General features: G+C 40.3%; 1 protein-coding gene across 1 annotated transcript in view; it reads left to right on the plus strand.

Annotated features, from left to right (window-relative positions):
- Positions 1-16,661: 16,661 nt before the first annotated feature.
- The window catches only part of luzp2 (leucine zipper protein 2), an 83,071-nt gene continuing 77,457 nt past the window's right edge, over positions 16,662-22,275 (plus strand). Inside the window, exon 1 of the mRNA XM_048263355.1 lies at positions 16,662-17,021. Within this exon, the coding sequence (XP_048119312.1) occupies positions 16,960-17,021 (62 nt within the window). The 5' untranslated portion in view covers positions 16,662-16,959. The remainder of the gene's footprint in view (positions 17,022-22,275) is intronic.

Consider the following 22,275-nt stretch of genomic DNA (forward strand, 5'->3'; position numbering starts at 1 on the left):
AACAGCAGCCTATTGGTCAGGAAGTATATCCCTGACTTTTCATCTTATCCCCTCTTTTTTCATCAGTGTCTATAGATGTTTTTTAAAGGCTGCATAGTGTGTGATTCATCAATACTGTGGAGGTCCAATTAAAGCTCTGTAAATTCTTTGTATTTCAAATAGACAGAAAGGTAGAACCTCCAATGGCTAGTCAACATTTTAGTTCATGTGTTTATGTTCAATGAACACTCTCAAGGGCACCCAGTAATGCTGATTGCATTTCCTGTGTGTGTCAGGGAGCGAAGTGGTGAAGTGATGGCTCCAGATTAAAGCGTGGAGGTGGGGAGAGGACTTCATTAAATCATTGACGCACCCCTCCCTCAACAAAACTGCATTAGACTTGAGGATGCCAAGCTCCAAACCCTCCCAAGCACCATCTGCTTTCAAAGCCAATCTGGTGAGCCTTTTTCATACTTTCTTTGGCAAAATGTTCCCCTTCCTTCCAAATCAGTACAGAGTGAATTCCTTCATGATCAGATACAGGGCAATACAATTCATGGTATGTCAGTCTCTTCTCCGCAGTTGCTCACATAGGCCGCCGTCTACCGCCTTTACACATGAGCTGTTGATTGGCTAATAATGACAGAACTGGTAGCATTCTGCTGCTCTTTTTTATTACATGCCTAGAAGAACAGAATGCCATGTTAGACACAGGATGAGAGATATTGATATATGTATTTATGAGTTTTGGTTGCCAGAGCCAAGACACCGATTTACACTAATTCAAGGATGTTACTAAAATGCTGAAGCATTGTTTTGAGGGTTTGTTCTCTCAGAAGGCCTCAATTTTACCTTGAAAAATGTTGTGTTACATACACAAAGTATCACCTGAGGTTGGGGCCTTATTCTGATGGAAGAGGCTTTCAAATTGATTTTGAAATTTGATTAGAAACATTTTTATGTATTCAGTTCTTCAGGGAGATGTGAAAGCTTTTTGCAAACTCAATTTTCTGTTCAAAATTCTCCCCTTTGCATGGAAGCAGTTGCCCAGGAGAATGATGGCTCTAGCCATTTTAGGATAATTAATTTTTTAAAAAGCTGTAGGCCAGAGTAAAATGATATTAGTAACATATAGTAAAATTAAAATAGCAGAGAATGATTGCAATTCTCGAAAGTACTGTTGACACCAAATATGATGGGACTCTCTTTTGTAAAATGAAAGCTTTTTTTGTCTTGTTTGGATTGTTGGTCTAACCATGAGTTATACTGCTTTCAATATTGGAAAAAATGCGGAGCTAATTCAAATTTTATAATGGATGACAAACCAAGGAGAATGTGTTGAAGAATCAGTTTTGGGAAACGTATTGGTCACATAGTTAACATTCTCTATACCATCATGTAATTAAGTAAAAATATGTTGTCATACATATGTTTACACATATGGTGAAATGCTTGGTTCTGTACTATTAACTGTCCAGTAAATAGGAATGAGGTATCTGAAACTGTCAAATAATATTTGCGATTCAGCTCATTCAAATTTGGCCAAATTCAGCCTGCAAAGAAGCATTAAGCATGGCTTAGGGCACTAAAAGCCCTGTAAGCATTGCTTCCGATTGTAACTCTGTTGAATCTTGTTGTAGAGCTAAAACAGTAGCATGCTTTTAAAGGGAACCAAAGTTCCCATTTCCCCAGTGACAAGAAGAAAATGTTGCAATATTTTTTTGCTATAATTATCCTACTTCTATTGCCCAGGATTAATTGCCCAGGGATTATTGTGGGATAAGATATAGAACACCGGTCATTATCGGGAAAATAAGTCCCAACAGGGCGAACCTGTTGATCAACCGTTGCTAAGTATATCAGACCGCCGTCAAGGAAAATGGCTTTTGTGCTTCTAATTCACGTCTTTCAAATCACTCTGCAATTAGTTCAGTCACTTCTTGCATTGGAACTTCATTCAAAAGTGAAAGTAGACGGTTGATCACGTTTTTTTTTTTTTTTTTTTGGCAAGTAGTCTTGTAATAAGCGGGATAATGTATAGAATGCTGGTCATTATCCGAAAATAAGTCCCTTCAGGAGGAAGCAATTAAGACCCCTTGGCTGAGCGTCGGGGTCCTGTTCGTCCTGTTGGGACTTATTTTCTGATAATGACCGGCGTTCTATACATTATCTCTTACTTATCAGACCTCCGAACGTTGGGAAGGCCAATTCAAGTGAATGGAGCATTCTGCATTATGAAGAGCCATGTAATAATAATAGTTATTAAATTTAAGATCAGCCATTTCTTAGGAATTAGTAAATGAAAGACAAGTTTGAAAAAAAAAACTTATTGGTTACACTATTGGTATTCGTTCAGCACAGATGTAATTATCAGTCATTAACAAAAGTAGCTTGATGGAAATGCCCATTTGATGGAAAAGTGAAGCTGCATATTGGAGCCCTATCATTTAACACAATTAGAGTGCTCTCCTGCTGTTAATGAATAAATACAGCGTGTGTAAGTATGTGCCTCACTGCTGGGAGGCCAGCGACTCTTTTCCTTTGTTAATGGATTGCCTGGCAGATACGGCTGTTTTTGGAACTCTAACAGGTGTTCAAATCCCCACAGGACATAAACACAGGCTCCAATTTGTCCCCTTGCTGGGTCTTTCAGCTTGAAGGTTCATTCATGTCAGATAATTTTGATGCAATACTGTTATTTCAAGGTGATAACATTTAGCCCATTTCACCCCATCGGTCACAATTGTGAGCGAAAAAAAATATGTACTTATAAGCCTCTAAAACTGTAACTGGGGAATATCCCAATACTCAAGTAAATCAATTCAAATTCAAGTAAATATTGAAACAATAGAGTGTTTCAATGAAATGTGTGCAGTGTCAAATGTTTTGAGTAAATTGTCACATGACCAGAGCTGTTTACTTCCTGGTTGCACCTTGAGAAGAGGATGACGGCCTCACAGCTCCCAAATAAAAGGTTTTTAAAGTATGTTAAAATAAACATAGGACAAATATTTTTTGTACACATGGTCTTTAATGTGTCTAGTTATGATATATACATTTATAATTATTCAAATGTCTTTGGTGTGTTTGCAGAATGAGTAAACATGTTAACGGTCACAATAGTGACCGGTGGGATAGAATGTTGTATCTAGATGCACACATACTTCTACACCTACAAACACACAGACATACACATACTCATACATACACACATACAGAGACATACACACACTCACACACAGATACACACACACACACATACACACACCCGCTCTGCTACCAGTCTCCATTGCTGGGGTCAATGTGGAGGTGGTAAGCACCTACAAGTATCTGGGACTCCACCTGGACAATAAACTGGACTAGTCAACCAACACTGATGCACTCTACAAGAAAGTTCAGAGCAGGCTGTACTTCCTGAGGAGGCTGCGGTCCTTCAATGTGTGCAGCAAGCTCCTCAGGATGTTCTATCAGTCTGTTGTGGCCAGCGCCCTCTTCTATGCAGTAATATGCTGGGGAGGAAGCACAAAGAAGAAGGATGCTGGGCGACTTGACAGGCTGGTAAGGAAGGCTGGCTCTGTAGTGGGAGCTGAACTGGAGTGCATCACTTCAATATCTGACAAAAGGACCCTAAACAAACTGATCAACATCTTGGACAATGAATGTCATCCGCTCTACAGCACAATCAAAAACTAAAAGAGCTTGATCAGCTGGAGACTTCGCTCACTGCCATGCACAACTGAAAGGCTGAGGAAGTCATTTGTTCCTAGGGCCATTGAACTGTACAATGCTTCACTAAAGGGAAGAGGAGAGATAGACTTCTCTGCTTAGTCTGCCTCTCCACCCTCTCCATGTCCATGTTTTTTGAGTACTGACTGCCCACTACTGCTTACTACTGTTTTACTATTGTACACAGCCTAATGTTTTCTCTACTGTTTTACTGCTACACTGTTTTTCATGCTATATTAGCACACATGATCAATGGCTGCGGTCAGGCTTCTGATACAATACTGAATGAATGAATGGCTATAACCCTATTACCTCAACCTGTTCTTGCACTGAAATAGTTTTTTTATTTTACCTTGTCTACATTACACTTTACTCCCCTATTTGTCTATATTATTTATGCTGGTCTCTAGACCTTACTCTTGCACTGTTGCACTGTTGGACTACTTTTTGCACCTTCACCATGACACTCCTGTCCTGGCCCTGTCACTACAAGCGTCTTATGCTTGATCACCCTCAAGCACATTGGTCTTTCTTAATTTAACTTATATAGTGTATTTAGTTTTTAGTTTTGTTAGTTTTCTTATCTGTCTTATCTTCTACTGTCTTTATTGTACAGTGGAGTTTAGTTATATGTTTATACTTACACTTATGTTTACCACTTCTGCTGTAAGTGCATGTTGTGTGTGATGTCTGTATGCTACCGAGACCCTTGAATTTCCCCTTGAGGAAATCTCAAATCAAGTATCTATCTATCTACATACATACTCACACACACATACACACAGATATACACACTCACACACACACACACACACACAGACATACACTCACACACATACACATATTCACATATTCACACACACAGACACACACACTCACAGACATACACACACACACACATATTCACACACACACACACACACACATATTCTCACACAAACACACACATGCACACACACACACACACACACACACACACACACACACATTCACATATTCACACACACAGACATACACACACACTCACATACGCACTCACACACACACAAATATACACACTCACAGATACACACACACACACATACACACAGACATACACACTCACACATACACACACACACACAAATACACACATGCAGTACACACACAAATACACACATACACAGATATACACTCACATACACAGATATACACACTCAGACACACACACAGACACAAACACACACACACACAGACATACACACTCAAGGACTCTTCACATTGCACGCGACATGCACTTTGCCTGCTGCTCTCACACACCCACCTACAGATACACACACACACACACACACACATACAGCAGGGAAAATAAATATTGAACATGTCAACATTTTTTTCAGTAAGTATACTTCCAGTGAGGCTATTTGCATGACATTTTCACCAGACATTAGTATTAACTTAGGTAATCCACACATATAAAAAATCCAAACATTCATGTTCATAAGTAGAGTTATGAGTAAAAAAGTGAAATGCCACAGGAAAACTGTGCCATTCCACTTTTTTTTACTGAAAGAAATGTTGACGTGTTCAATACTTATTTTCTCCGCTGTACATATATATATATATATATATGTGTGTGTGTATGTGTGAGTGTCTATGTCTGTGTGTGTGTCTGAGTATGTATATCTGTGTGTGTGAGTGTATATCTGTGTGTGTGTGTGTGTGTGTGTGTTTGTGTGTGTGTGAGTGTGTATCTGTGTGTGTGAGTGTGTATGTCTGTGTGTGTGTTTGTGTCTGTGTGTTGTTTATTTACCAGGAGCTTCGGATCGTTAAAATAGAACCCTGAATGTGTATGTCTGTGCGTGCGTGTGTGTCTGCATGTAGTTGTGAGAGTTAGTGTATATGGTCTGTGTGTGTATCTGCATGGGGTGTGAGAGTTAGTGTGCATATTGTGTGTGTGCGTATATATATACAATCATGGGCGTAGATTTAGGGTGGGACGCTAAGGACTAGTCCTAATCAAAATTTTAAGATGACAAAATTGTCCCCACCAATATTTTAGCGAACTTATTTGTGCTGTTGATCATTCCGACAGCCAGCACGACAGTACAAGAAACGTCATTTGATTGGCTGATCGAGGGGTAGGGGGAAGGGTGATCAGACACGCACGCTACACGCATGGAGAGTGCCAATGCACGGGCTACTTTGCACTGGCAGTCAAGCGAGCAGGTGTGTTAACGACAACGGTAAGTTACCAGGGCTGTCTGCCAATACATACCCCAGTAAAACATTTTGATATTCCCTTTGCCCTTCAGCATGTACATGTTTGCCCCTTTTTGTGGTTTGTAGGCTAGATCAGCTATGCCACCCAAGAAGAAGAAAGAAAGCTTTTTCATTATGCAGAGTCTAAGCAAACTAGCCATACAAATTGGCAACTGGTGACCAGGCTTTCAAATTCGGATTTTACTGTGTAAAATAACATTAGCTGTAAGGATATTGTCACAGCTAAACCTAACTTCTGTAATCTTTCAACCAATCATGTTGAATAGGCTATGGGTGTGCCGCATGGACAGTGGCTATAGAAGAAGAATAGCCTAGAAGTCACTGGGCTGCCAATCTTGCAGTGTATTTGTGAATGTAGCCTGATGGAAAGAAATAAAAGATAAACAATGCAAAGAAATAAAAGATAAACTAGGTGCATTTCCTTAGAAATTAACATTTCGAGACACCAGATATTTCTATGATCTCATCCCATAAAGCTTTTCTTTGACTTAGTTTTTTGAACATTTATTTTATCTAATGACATAGCAAACATGATGAATTGAATCCACATATCCTTGCACTTGCGAAAACTATTTTTCACTAGCCTAAAACAATGAGGTCGCAAAAACAATGACTTCACACTTGACTTACGACTCCACTCAGAAGACTTCAGACTTGACTCGGACTCGAGCTTCGAGACTCCTGAACAAGCTGTATTTCATGCAATTATTTCTTTTTTTAATCCTTTGCCATAATGTGCAACGTAACGCATGTGCGCACTCACAGAAGTAAAAAAAAATGCATGCGACAAGAAGTCCTCCCGGAGTTGTGCATTTTATCATTACTTTCGGTTACAATAACTTCGTGCACAGAGGAAATAAGCGAACAGCTACATGCAAGGTGTGTGGCACCAGGATAAATTATGCCTATTCAACAACGTCTGATTTCATCAGGCATCTCCAAACGCACCCAGATAGGTCATGGCCTAGCATATCGTCACAGGTGACAAGCTAACCATCGCAAAGTGTTGTGCTAATGCTGGGAACAGACAGGGATGGACAAAAATACATCAGAATATATTTCAAAATAAAATACCTAATAGGCCTACCCTAATTTTTAATGTATCAAAAATACTGTATTTTTGTATTTAGAAAATACTCAAAATACTTTTTTCAAGGAAGTATGGAAGCACTGCAAAAAAACGTTTTTTATCCCAAACATTTAGCCTATTAAAACTATATAGTAAAAAACAATAAAAGTTGGCCCGTTATACCAAATAGTATACCGGATGCAAGTTCATGTAGTGTGATCAGAATTAAGAATAATTCAAGAATTTACATTTACATGTAGTCATCTAGCTGATGCTTATCCAAAACAACTGACAGATTCGGCAGCCGTGGCCTACTGGTTAGCGCTTCGGACTTGTAACCGAAGGGTTGCCGGTTCAAACCCCAACCAGTAGGCACGGCTGAAGTGCCCTTGAGCAAGGCACCTAACCCCTCACTGCTCCCCGAGCACTGCTGTTGTTGCAGGCAGCTCACTGCGACCGGGATTAGGCTTCACCTCACTGTGTGTTCACTATGTACTGAGTGTGTTTCACTAATTCACGGATTGGGATAAATGCAGAGATTAAATTTTCGGGATCAAAGAGTATATATACTTATACTTACTTAATTAACCACATTATAATCAATAGGCCAAAATCATAATTGTGTATCTGTGCCGAATTTCCTAATTCAAGTCCAGTGCAGAACTGAATAAGAAAATCATAAGGCTATATATCTTGAAGTTCCAGTATGTGAGAAACTTGACATGCCTTAATATCTCCAACCTCAAGTATGCAGTTAATAAGGAAATAGAATTGTTATTTAATTAAACAAGGATAACTTCTCCCCACTGTGGAATGCAGATTAGGATGCTACAAGGAAGGGAATTCAAACACACTCAACACCTTACCATCTATTGATGTCATTGTGGTTCATTGAGATATCTGACATTTTTTCTGTTAAAGATCGGCATGGAGACAATAGGACACTGTTGCCTTTGTCTGTGTCCTTATGTGAACTTGCACAGGTAAACTTGCTCATCTTTACTTGCGTGCATTTACTTCACACCAGTGCTTCAGGGCAGCCGTGGCCTACTGGTTAGCTCTTCGACTTGGGGTTGCCGGTTCAAACCCCAACCAGTAGGCACAGCTGAAGTGCCCTTGAGCAAGGCACCTAACCCCTCACTGCTCCCGAGCACTGCTGTTGTTGCAGGCAGCTCACTACTGTATGCCGATCAGTATCATGTGTTCACTATGTGCTGAGTGTGTTTCACTAATTCAATGGATTGGGATAAATGCAGAGATTAAATTTTCGGGGATCAAAAGAGTATATATACTTATACTTACTTAATTAACCACATTATAATCAATAGGCCAAAATCATAATTGTGTATCTGTGCCGAATTTCCTAATTCAAGTCCAGTGCAGAACTGAATAAGAAAATCATAAGGCTATATATCTTGAAGTTCCAGTATGTGAGAAACTTGACATGCCTTAATATCTCCAACCTCAAGTATGCAGTTAATAAGGAAATAGAATTGTTATTTAATTAAACAAGGATAACTTCTCCCCACTGTGGAATGCAGATTAGGATGCTACAAGGAAGGGAATTCAAACACACTCAACACCTTACCATCTATTGATGTCATTGTGGTTCATTGAGATATCTGACATTTTTTCTGTTAAAGATCGGCATGGAGACAATAGGACACTGTTGCCTTTGTCTGTGTCCTTATGTGAACTTGCACAGGTAAACTTGCTCATCTTTACTTGCGTACGACTTCACACCAGTGCTTCAGGGCAGCCGTGGCCTACTGGTTAGCTCTTCGGACTTGGGGGTTGCCGGTTCGAACCCCGACCAGTAGGCACAGCTGAAGTGCCCTTGAGCAAGGCACCTAATCCCTCACTGCTCTCCGAGCACCGCTGTTCTTGCAGGCAGCTCACTACTGTATGCCGGGATCAGTATCATGTGTTCACTGTGCTGAGTGTGTTTCACTAATTCACGGATTGGGATAAATGCAGAGACCAAATTTCCCTCACGGGATCAAAAGAGTATATATACTTATTGTATTGTCTATTTGCTTATACTTACTTATACTTCAGACCAGAGCTGATGCTTCAGCAATAGCCGTCACTGAAAAGCTGTGAGTGTCGTTGAACACAGCTGTTCTCACATTAGCTGATTGCGATAAACATAAACCATTGTTGCCTAATTACCAATTATTCATTACATTGTGTAGTATCTACTTTTTAGTGTCACATATAGTATTTTGCAATATTTTTAAAATACAAAAATACAAAATACAGAGCCATTTCCTTCAACCCAATAAAATACAAATGACAAATTACTATTTTGTATTTGAAATACATATTACATGTTTCAGAAATACTACACATCCCTGAGAACAGGCAGATTACATCTTTATAGTTGGCCATATGATGACATACTTAGGTTAATACTGTATTTCACCAGTTAGGGCACCAAAATGGCCAGCACTGTGTAGCCTATCTTGACATGTCTTTAAGTTTTTGGTTACAATATACAGGTAGTGGGCTCTCTGTTGATTTTAATGAGTTACATGAGTACAAGTTACAGCCTTTCTATCACAATTGACCAGACTTCGACCTTTGGTCTGCTTTTAACAAAATTCTGGCTATGATTTTTCCTTGTATTGCATCATGAGCCATCACTGCGCCTATTGCATTCTACTGTTGTTAGCCTTAAGCCTAGCTCAGTCATTATGTTCGCCCTCCAATAGAAGTGCAATGAGCTGCATTGAGCATAATAAACTGCATTTAGAATTCCAAATCCATATTTCTAGATATTTTGGTAAAAGTAACTTAAAAGGAATACAATAGTCGTGTAATGCCTTACAATTCAGATACAGATTACTTTGAAATGACAGTAATGAGTAATACATAATACATTACGATTTTGAAGTAACTTGCCCAACACTGATGACAACCAGCACTTTCTATGGGTGTGTATGTGTGTGTGTGTGTGTGTGTGTGTGTGTGTGTGTGTGTGGAGGGTCAATCAAATTCTATGATTGCCACTGATGTGAATGATCTCACAAATCACACAAACCAAATCAAATTTTTTAAAAATCGCAAAAGTATCGATTCGAGATTCTCAGTATTGTTATTGAAACAATAATGTTGGTATTGTGACAACAGGAGTTGGGGATATGTCCCCACCAAAGCTGAGACCAAACCTACGCCCTTGTATACACTAACTCTCACACCCCATGCAGATACACACACACAGACCATATACACTAACTCTACATGCAGACACGCACGCACGCACAGACATACACATTCAGGGTTCTATTTTAACGAGCCGAAGCTCCTGGTAAATAAACAATGTTTACATATTTTTCATATTTATTATTGCCATTGGTCTCAGTGTTCATATCAGTTTGACAGGAAAGTCCTGTCAGAATACCTTTATTTTAACAAAAAAGCAATTTGAGCAACCTTTAATTGAGTAAACTCACTTTTTCATCTACTTTTCTAAATTAAAAAAAATAAAATAATTATTGATTACTTCAAAGGGTTGATAATAACACATGATTTGCATATTTGCATGTCTGGGAAAAAATTGGGCTTAAATGGGTTAATTGATGTAATTCCCTGTCTGTTTGTGGCTAGAGTTGCATAGGGCACAATTATGAGTCTTTTTGTCAGGTCTCAGGTCTAAACTACCATCTTCAGAATAATAAATCAATTCAAGAACGGAAAACATGCAAATAGCTTGGTGTCATGAGGAAGTGATGAGCTGTGGGATGGCCTCTGGTCATGGCACCATTTTGCCACTAGTGCAGAGTGTTTGTGTGGCTTAAGTGCTTTAGTTTAGCCTCAATCTCTGCTTGACCTTGAATCAGGACATGGCAGTGACGACCTCGGTGTTGTTTGAGGACCTCTTAACTGCCCACAGATGGCGGATCGTCTCAGAGATTGCGCAGTGGGTCCTGGCACTCTACTGCATGATTCGGAGGTGATATTTTCTGAAACCACCTAATCCCCCATCCTCCAATCGAAAGGTCTCCAAGGTCAGTGACTTGTGCCTGTGGTTGGTGATGAACGTCTCTGCAGCTTACCAGACTTTCGCTCATATGGAAATCTATAGTTAATAGGAATTATTTTTTAACATGTTTATTGTTTTGAATTAATGACTCTGATGCTTTAATCTTGTAAGAGCTCTGAGGCGCCCAAACACAAGACACGTCAGGGACACTTGGTCCTCCTTGCTCTTTCCTCACTGCAGTGCTAATGCAGTGATTTCAGTGAGATATTAAAAGGGCGCATCTCGAAGGACACATGGAAAGGTCACGGGATTGCACACCTTTTCAGACTCACCAGATTAATGTCTGTACTGGATGCTTAAACCTGTTAGAGCTGCCCTAAGCATTTGACTTTCCTTTTTACATTATGAATTGGCAGCCTTGGAGTTAAAGTGATTAAATTATACACATCTTTTTTTGATAAGAAAATTGAATAAAATGAATGATGCAATTGTCTTGATAAACTAATAAAGCTGAAAATACAAAATATTTTCACAAATTATCCTTTCAGATTTCATGGTATATTCCCCTAGGCTTGAGGCCAGTAACATACAGTATGCTTAGTGTGCTTTACTGAAATGATGCCTTCATGGAACTCATCTCTATGCAGGAAACATATTCATGGCTTGGTTGTGAGCAAGAGGCCTCCCATTGGCATACATAGCTAAATTTATAGTCCTTGTTTTCTCCTGTAGAACTAATGGCCACTGTCTCCCCTCTTCCTTCGAGGGTTGTGAGAAGAGCGTGAGTAATTGCAGAGAGAGGAAGAGGCCCAGTCCCGGTCCTCCACTTCACCCACAGACATGCTATTGGTTGGACCTGCAGCCTTAGGCTCAATCGCACAGCCATGCCATCCATATTAGAGAGGGAGGTCATGCACTTGCGAGCAGGAGGGAGGCTTCATTTTGTGTAATGCCATGATTTATATGTCCAGAGGTACCATCATTTCTAATCTTGGCATTTATTCAACCAATCTGTAATATTTTCATTACTGGTAATGGATAATCGGTTAATTATTGGCTGAATTGTGGTGGAAAGCAGAGGATGAATTCGCCATAGAACCATAAAGTGTCTGATTTGGATCTATATAAATACACAAGTGTTCCAAGTCTAATAAACAGGCTCTGTGTGGGAGAGGATATTGTACATAATTACCGACAACTCCAGCTGATGTTATTTGATATACTGTAGCCTGGAAATTAATGCATGTAAAATGTGAAAGCCTAATATAACACCTCTTTGTCACCCCTGTGAGCATGTAAGATCATATATAATTGTTATAATGTATTTACACAGGATAATGTATTGCAAAGGTGAACATTTTTCATTACTGTAATTCAATTTCTGCCATCTGAATTTTAATGACGTTAAGAACTCAACTTGAATAGGTTTCATGCTGTTTGAAGTACGTTTTTCATCTGTTACCCAAGGGGGCTTTCATCCATATTTTTGCTTTTCAAGCATGTTTTTCCCCTTGCAGGGTCAGCATCGTATCCAATTCTTGTCAGAGCTTTTGACCTGGTAGACTCAAGTCTGACATTTTTACAAAAGAAAGGTCATTTCAAAAGGAAAGGTCAGGAGCCTTTGACCAAAAAGCCTGTAGTGTCAAATAGTGCTGTGCAAGTTGCTTGTCACTTCTCAAAGTTTATGGTATTTTCTTGCTGACACTAGGCAAGCCAACTGGAGAAGAGAAGATAGAAACAAAAAAAGGGCAAGTGGAAAATTACTGTACAACATATTTTACAGCTTATGACTCAGATGTGATAGAAATTGCTAATATTCTCAAACACCATCTAGAGTTGTTCAATACCATGTACAGATTTTTGACATTGACACCAACATGGCATGTACAGTAGTCTTAACACCAGAAACCCCAGAGAATAATTATTTTAACCTTGCAATTTCTCTACTAATATAACATTTGTACAGTTCTATTTAATTCTTTGGCCATGAACTTCATAGAAATAGAATGAAAGAGATATTTTGAACCTACGCTATAATGGTTCTTTACATGAGTGGTTCTTTTTTTAACACGTGGTGTAGAATAGGGTCATTCCAGTATCTCACCGTGCCATTATCCACACAAACTCATATCATTACAACAAAGATTTCTGTGGGTATACGATTTCTGTGGGTATCTGTGTTACACAGCATGTGAAAAATATGGCCTTAACTTCCTTAATATATTTTTTACAGATATCTCCTTTTAAGTAATGTAGGCAAGCAAACCAAATAAATATTATTCATGATTTGATGTCAAGTAAATTAAGTCCTTTTGTGTAACTAATTATACATGCGTCTCCCTCAACAGCATTTCAATGTACCCTAGTCACATGATGTTTGACTCCAATTCCTGATATTTCTGCAAAATGAGACAACCTTCAAACACATTTAGTAAAATCTTTGATCCTTGAAATCTATAATCTGGACAATGGTAGCCATTTTCAAGAGTATCTGTCTACACATTGAATTATTCTGAGGGCAGTATTAACAACAGTAAACTAGTATCACAAAAACATATATGACAATATGCATATTATAAAGAAAAACATGAAGGCTTTAAACAATTTGAGCAATTTGGTTCAACATCCGTTGTCTAAAAGGGGCTATATAAATTAATGACCTTGACCTTAGCTTAAACATGTGTGAAAAACAATGTCTTGGCTTTGTTGGTGCATTCTCAATCAATCCATTGCTTAGTGAGAGAGAAGCTCAACGGAGTCGATACAAAGAGTGAACAGCAAAGGCGAAGGTATTATTTGTCGAACTGTAGATGGATTTCAGGAGAAAAGCCACCGACTTGTCAGCTCTCTCAGTTCAGTATCAAAATCTAAACAAGATTTCCCCTGGATTGTGTACTCTTGTCACAGAGTGCTGGAGTCATGTTTGAGCCTGTAAGGATAACATTAAACTACCCTTGGTGACAAACAAATTGCACAATATTTTTCCCTTCGGTATCAACCTGGCACCATGTCCACTGTCATATATTAAGCTTTCTCTCTGTACAAGATGCTCTCATTCATGTTGTAATTCAAGTACAAATACTAGGCTATGTCTGTCCAAATACACGTTCATCGACAATCCATTAGAGTGTCGGGAGATTGCTCTCTTCCAAGACACAGCAAATGGGCTGCAGACAAAAAGCGAATCAAAGTTCTAGCTTAATAATTAAACACTTGACTTTTTTCCTGATGGCCTTGGGGTCCTATTAATCTGATTAAACTCCTTACCAATAATTGGCCACATGCATATGCAAGTTGTTTGATGCGAAGCCTAATGTTGAGTTAATAGGCCATCTTATTACCTTTGTTGGTCTGCTGGTGTCTTAGCAGAAATTAAAATCTAGCTCTTTTTCAGAGTTATTTAAGTCTCTGTTTTAGTGGCTGAAATCTGATCTGCCCTTCATCCTTCCTCCACAGTTTGATGCACAGCGGAGTTAGACCACAGAGCACTTCAGCTAGCTGGTGGTGGGAATTGGGTAAGTCCAGTCTCTCATGCAAACTTGTTGCAGTTGAAAAAAAGCCCAGACAGGGATCAAATAGGATTAGGAAAGCTTATCTGGGCACAGTTACATTCACACGCAGTCATTTAGCAAGCATGTTTATCTGAAGCGATTTACACATTGAACTCAGCACCTTGGTATTAACCTGCTACTGCCCTACCCGTTCAGTGACGGAAATACAGATTTGGGGTAAAGAGCACAGTGGCCATAGGTGATGGATTGTGGAACAATTGATTCTTTTCTACATGAAGGATAGCTGTAAAATGAACTGTGGATGTGTGATCTCCCTCTACCTCTCTCTGGACATTGATTACATCATATGGCCAGCAAAACCTCAAAGACTATAGAATCCTATCTGTTGAAATAGAGCAAGTCCAACAGCTTGACCCGTTGGCCTAACCATTGAACCAGTACATTGAAAGAGACAGAAACGCCTACATGTTGTTCCAGAGCAAAAACTCTCAGAATGAGAAATCAGTTCTTGTGGAGTCATGATCCAACATAAGTCACATTTTCAGATGTGGAATTTTTGCCAATTCATTCTAATCAATAAAGGTTTTCATCTTCAACTTTCTCACTCATACATGTCAAATGCATGGTATCAGGGATGGATTACTGCACGGGCCTACCGGGCCCAGGCCCAGGGGCCCAAGGGGTCAGGGGGCCCTGAAGCCCAAGCCTTTGCATGGAATCATTGCCTCAATATCAACACATCAGGATGTAGGCTATGAATCTGATTGAATTTAGTATTGGCCATCCCCAAAATGCACCAGAATACAGAAAATCACATCAAACAAATTAAAAATGTTCTGGGGGATGACCCCCAAACCTCCCCTCCCACATATACGACCATAAGTGGGGGGCCCTTAATACATCTGGGCCCAGGGGCCCGAAAGTTCATAATCCGCCCATGCATGGTATTCCCTCACCAAAATTATCGATTACCCCCACTACATAAATCCTGTTGGTGCATTTGTTAGCTCAACCTTTGAGGCTTCTCTAAACTACGTAGGATTAAAAGAGGATCTGTCACACATGCTTCTCTCCCTAATGCGCTTGTGATGGCTCACTAGCCCGTCTCACAAAGTTAAATAACCTGACATGTGACAGGTTTCCTGTCACTCTTCCCTGCGGTAACGCGGGCCGTTTTCTGGCTGATTTGAAGTGATGATTAAGACAGATCATCAGGGTCCGCTGAGGACACTTTCTCGGATCCTCCTGTAGGTTATGGCCGAGAGCACTTGATATGGGTTACGGTGTGCGCCTCCTTACCTCCTGCAGGTCTCCTAATTAGGCAAAAATGAGACGGGGAAAAGCCATGGAGAATGAGGCGTAGGAGTAACACTATGGGACAATAGACTCCAAACTCCATTAAAGCTGTAATGGAAATCATTTATCATGCTTTTTATTATGTGACCTCAACCTGAGCGAAATCCCCTCACCATTTGCCAAGTACTGCTTCATAGCGTATTGAGGTCTGTTTTTTTTTAACCAAACAAAAAGTACTGGTTTTCCATTAAATTACACAGACAAACAGATCAGCATGTGTAACCCGATGGGCAGAGAAAGGGAGACATATATTACAGCAGTAGAGACAGAGACAAAGTGGGGAAATAAGGACTGAGCGATGGGTAGTATTTATCATCAAAATCCTTGCCCCTTCTTTTCAAACAATATAGAAGAGTAAGGAGAAATATATGACATCATTTACTTTGATGGACAACGCAGGCAAAAATGACACCCTAATGAACCCCCCCATCAAAGCATAATCGCAGGGCAGAGTCAATCATTTACCATTTTCTTGCCAGAGTGACCCTGGTTTACGCGTGGCCCGATAATCACCTCCCCTGTACCCCTGCTGCTGGTAATAATGCTGCCTGATTGATATCATGGGAGAATGCATTACCAGAAATTCATCACACAACACAAGGAAAAGCAAGGAAGAGAGGCAGGGAAAAAAACCCTGAGAGAGCCAGTGGCTGAATTGGTGCTGACATCACATCGCCATCTCAAATCATCCACCGCTCCTCTCCTTGGATCTCTGCCCCTCCTGTTTCTGCCCATTAATAAGTCTGTCCGTCTCCTGGCCTGTTATTTAAAGCCAAAGAACCTCCCTCTCGCGCAGCTCACTGTGTTGCATCTGTCCGCCACCGCGAGCAAGACAGAGAGAGAGGGAGAGTGTGAGAGAAAGAGAGAGAAAGAAAGAGAGAAAGAGAGAGAGTGTGTGTGAGCGCGCGCGTGTCTTCGGGGGCGTGCGTGTGCGCTAGTGAGAGAGAGCGACTGAGCAAGGCGAGAGAGCGAGCCAACAGCCAGAGAGAGGAGAAGCGTGCAGTCGAGAGGGCTAAGAGAGAGAGAGAGAGAGAGAGAGACGCGGAGAGCACCGAGAGCAACACAAAGCTATGAAATTCGTCCAAGCTGTTTGCCTGCTTCTTCTCTGTCCCGTTTTTAGCCTCAACACCAGGTAAGGAAGCGAAAGACGCAGTGATTTCTCTGTGCTTATAGTCTCTCTTTTAAGGATAAGCCGGTACGGGCGCCTTCCTTGGCTAATGTCTGATATGAATCTGTGTCTGTGTTCAGTCCTGTTGGCTGGTTTAGCTGCTGTCTCCGGTAGATATCTGTGTGTTCCGGGCTTGCTGTCATTGAGAGAGATTGAGAGAGAAAGACAAGAAAAGAAAGAAGAAAAGAGGCTTATCCTCTCAACTTTCCTCTCACCGTACTCCTGTGTCTGCGCTCCGTGTTGCTTCACTGAAGGGGTGTCCCTTGTTCAGTCAAGGTGATAAATTGACGGAAATGTTCCAGTGGCTTTGACTGAATGGGAGCTCAGAAAATGTCCGTGGAAATCATGCGTGCAAGTTTTTAATCAGTTAGTGTTTTGGGGTAACTGTGGCAATGTTGGAGGTGAGGTTTGTGTGTGTCTGAGATTGTGAGGGAGAGAAAGAGAGAGGAAGAGTGCATGTGTGTCTGTGTGTGTGTGTCTGTGTAGAATAATGCTGCAGAAGAATTCTGAGGATGAGAAAAGAAGAGAGAAAGGGTGAAAAACAGGAGGAGTCATGCACAGCAGAGGGAGTATTCAGGATTAATGATTAATTAAACCATTGATCTCACCACTTTCTGCTTTACAAAACATCATTCCAGTGGTAATCACTTTCACAGATCGCAGATTCTTCTTTTCTTTTCTTTTTCCAGGAGGTTACAGGCCATGAGAAATCTTACATATCTAGTTTGCTAAAGTTATTGCCTTGCATATCTCCTCTACGCAGAGATATTCTTCTCAATGGTAATTCCATGCAGAGGAAGCAGCTTGGATGCACACCAAACAAAGCCACCCTCCCACCATCCCACCCACCCAGCTCACACCTGCTCCCTCGGTCTCATCCACACTCACATATGCACATGTTTGCAAATCTGAGGATAACTAATGGAATGAACAATCAGCAAGCAGAGACGGGACTCAGGAACACTGGTGTGCAGTTTGAATAATATTGCAGTTAGGTAGGTGCTTTTAGGTTTTAGATAAAGATTTGGTCCATTTGTGTTGGAATATGTGAAGGTGTCTAAAATATCTTCACAGGGAAGTCTCTGACAGTAGAGTCAGGCTTGTTTGTTTATTAGTATCCCCATGGATCCCTTTTTTCTTCAGCAAGAAGGCTGAGGAAATGTTTTGATCATTGTCTCTCTGATAAACAGATGGCTTTGTTTAATGTGGTGTGACCCTAAACAATAATTTTGATTTTACTAAAGAACATAAACAGAGCTAAGACAAAGGAAAACACAATAGGGCTGTATTTACATGTACACACCCATGTGCGCACAAACAAACAAACAAACAAACAAACACACACACAGTCATAAACATGACAACTAAGTGGACTAGCTCCTGATTTACAAATGAACCCATATATTGTTTTTTATTTGTTAAGTCATCTGAACTTTATAGATTTTTCCATCATTTGCATCTCATTTAGGTGGTTCGCAAACCAGAAACAGTACTGTAAAAATAACACCTGCTCCACAGTAATTAAAGCAGGCAGTATATTACTCTCCTATAAAAACCAAGCGAAAATGAGCTGTTTCAATTGCTAGTCTATATACATCTGGCCATCTGACACGGTCATTAAAGCTGAGTTAACGTGATTCTCGCAGACAGCCACTGACCAAAGTGATGTGTGTGAATGACAGACAGGATGTGTCTCATCACCTTGACACTGTACCTATTCTAGAAGTTTCACTTTTCGTCACTGTGTAATAAGCAATCTGGTTCTTTAGCTTGGCTTTGGGTGAATGATGAATTACTTAAGAAGATGGAACCTGTTTTAATTGCGAGTCCAATCAATCTATCAGTGTTATGTGTACGCTGTTTACAATACACAAGTATCAGAAAGTTCATGGAGCAATTGAAGTACTGTATGGGCACTTAAGCACATGCTTCAGTGCTTAAGTTTAAGGTTGACCTTTGGCTTTTGGATGCACTTGTTAGTCCCACATAAATACATTTTGATATTTTATACTTGACAACTACAGCTGGCCGACTATGGCTTTATGTGTCAGCATGGTCTCAGAAAGTTCTGGCAAAGCCGGCGCTGACATCTTCTGAATATGTATGAGTGAAAATGTGAAGCATGACTGCAAACACAGATTATTTACATGAAATGTAAATACACTGCTCAGAATGATGGTGTCTTATTATAGGGGGATATGGGCTTGCCTCTGTGTTGGTGGTAATGTCTGTCATTTCAGGCCATCACTCACTGACACAGAGTCTCATATTTTAATAGCTTGGAAATTCTTGGTTAAGTCTATTCACTGAAGCCTCCGAAATATGATAAGGTATTCAATTTAGCCTTTGTGTGAATAATGATTTGGGAGCAGTGCTTCACGGTGAAATACTGAAATATGTCATTTGGTCAACTTTAAATGAACCCTCCTATAATAGGATGGCTAAGCCAACCAGAGGCTAACTAACATATGAACGCCTGCCTCTGTGTTGTAGTTGTTAGGATCGTCCCCATTCGTTTCACACACAAACCTTAACACTAACCATTTAGTCACATACTGGCATGAAAATGCAACAGTTCTAAAACACCTACAGGGAAATATTGACACAATTGAAACAATTAACTTCATCACACTCATGTGTACTTTCTGCAGACTTTCCGTGTGCCGTTTTCAAAGCTTAACCCAGATAGGTGCTGCTCTGTTCAAATGTATATTCTGCTAATGGTACCCTGCTTACAGCCTATGATTAGTCTGAAGCAAAGGTGCCCCATTTGGCATGTTTATTTCCCCTGATGCCGAAGTTAGCAGTCTAAGCCAGATATGCGAGCACAGAGAGGGTGCCTGGCCAAGGAGGGGGAATTAACCCTCCAGAGAGCAAAGAGCCTGACTACTGTCTGCGATCCTTTCACAAGTGGTGCTTGGAGGTGATTTCTCTCACTAAAGCTCACCTGCACTCCAAAGTGCGACTTGGGCAAGCGAATCTCCAGGGGATCAAGTGAAGGGAAAATAGCAAACCGCCCTTCTGACAGAGCCCTTGATGTCCCAGTGCTGTAAAAGACAGACATCTGGTGTGGTTGTATAGCTATGCCTGCAGTGAACCTTTCATTACAGGTAGAATATACGGTGTCTCACCATAAATGTTTGTAATAGATTTCTAAATGTGTTTTTTTTTTTACTTTGATGTTTTAGAGCAGTGTTTCTCAAAGTGTGGTCCGGGACCACTGGTGGTCCGCAAGCTATCCTAAGTGGTCCGCGAGCAGACATGGTAAATATAATATAGATGAGTTGTTTGCAATATTGAAACAACCTGTATGTAAATCCAAACAGTTCTGTAACACTGCCTATGTACGCCAGTTTAAATCATATAAATCCTCTGACACAATAAGCAACTTGCTAAGACAATAAGCAAGGTGGTTCACTGAGTAGGCCTATTGTGTAAATATATTGTTGAAGTAGGTCTACTCTTTTTTTTTGGTGGTCCGTCAGTTTTTTTTTATTGGTTAAGTGGCCTTGGTCTGAAAAGGTTTGAGAAACACTGTTTTAGAGTATTATAAGTTGAAAGGACAATTTGTTTACTTGCAAAAACTGTAAAGAAATGCAAAAATATTGTTTTATTGAGCTTTTTAAAATGACTGCACACTGTTTGTTTTCTAAGACAACAGTGAAATATGTATGCTTTACATTTTGGACTGTATGTGGGCCTATGAATATAACTGAGCCTGTGACAGGCCACTATAAACATGGTTCAGTCAGCCAAATGAAAAATCTACCAGCAATAAAATCCCTTGACATTATGAAAGTTGAACAGAAACATTTACTTGTTGAACGAATATATTTTAACACACCAAGGTAATTTCAAAGCCCTCTTCCTGCCAAATTTCCCCTATGCCTCTGTCCTCTAGTCTTTCCTACCCTGAAGTTGATATAATTGAAATTCACAGGGCACATTGTAATCAGTGTACTATAGCGCCACAGACAACCTGACAACCACCAAAAGGGATCACAATCAACAGAACCTTGGGTTATTCATATTATATGAATATAATAAAAAGATGTTATAATTTGTGCTGATGACAATGATAATTCATGGCCACATCAGGAAAATGCCAATACTTGCATTAGTCCTAACAGTAAATTTAATATCCCATGCTAATGGTCCCGTATTCCTCATTGATGATTGCATCCCACAGGGCTCCTTGCATTGGTTTGGGAAATTGAACTGTACGCTTGGAACCACCTCCATTTTTCATTTTCGTTCTGTTGATGATGCTGAAATATGAGCGGGAATCATGCAGAACAGACAACCTGATATTATAGCAGGGACCATAAAGGCAGATCAATATACATTATAGGGGTTGTGTGGGATTGTGTTCTGTTTGCTGCCCAGAGAATAATGAATGGCGTAATAGGTTTTTAAAGGCCCAAATAAATAAATATCCCACAGGGACTACTACTGAAAAGTGGTAAAGGAGGACAGGGGATCTGAGTGGGTGAAAGGGATTTGAGGAATGCTCTTTCAGAGGGAACGTTGGTGCCACACATCAAATGGGCTTCCACTGAGTGAAAGGAAATCGGTTAAAAAGGAACTCAAGTTTTTTCTTTTCTTTCTACCCTCAATGTTAAACTCTTGGAAACCACTGTGTGAAATGGATTCAAGATCCGTGTGAAACCATTTATGTGACTGTGTTGTCAAGGTGCAGGGTAACTTTTAATTCTTGTCAGGTATGTACTGCTTATGTCATCAGAGTTCAGTGAATCAAGCAGCCACGAGAAAGGTGCCATATCAACCACACAAAACATTAGATCACAGATGACCAAAAACGATTTAACCCAACCCTTTGAAACGAGATAGAAAAGTCTCCATTCATTCACATAATGTGACATACCATACCAGTGGCAACAAATGAAAAACCTGGATCAGGCTGCATGCCACATATAGACTGAATGAAACTCAAAGAGGGTCGTATGGAGAGTCATATGGTGGACTCCACTAGGTGAATGAAGTCCTTACACGGACACTGGGCTATGATGATAGCAGCTCTTCTCGTTCCAATGGCTGTGTGAAATTGGCTGGTTTTTGGATCTCTGTCCTCATATGCTCAACTGGACTGAGATGTGGGAATAGAGTAGCTCTCCAAAAAAGCAAAAGCCTTTCCCACCTCGGCCGCAAAACCCCATTCCTGGAAGATGTTCCTCTGGAATTATGACATGAGAGAATA

This window comes from Alosa alosa, chromosome 14 (assembly GCF_017589495.1).
Source record: "Alosa alosa isolate M-15738 ecotype Scorff River chromosome 14, AALO_Geno_1.1, whole genome shotgun sequence".
NCBI lineage: Eukaryota > Metazoa > Chordata > Actinopteri > Clupeiformes > Clupeidae > Alosa > Alosa alosa.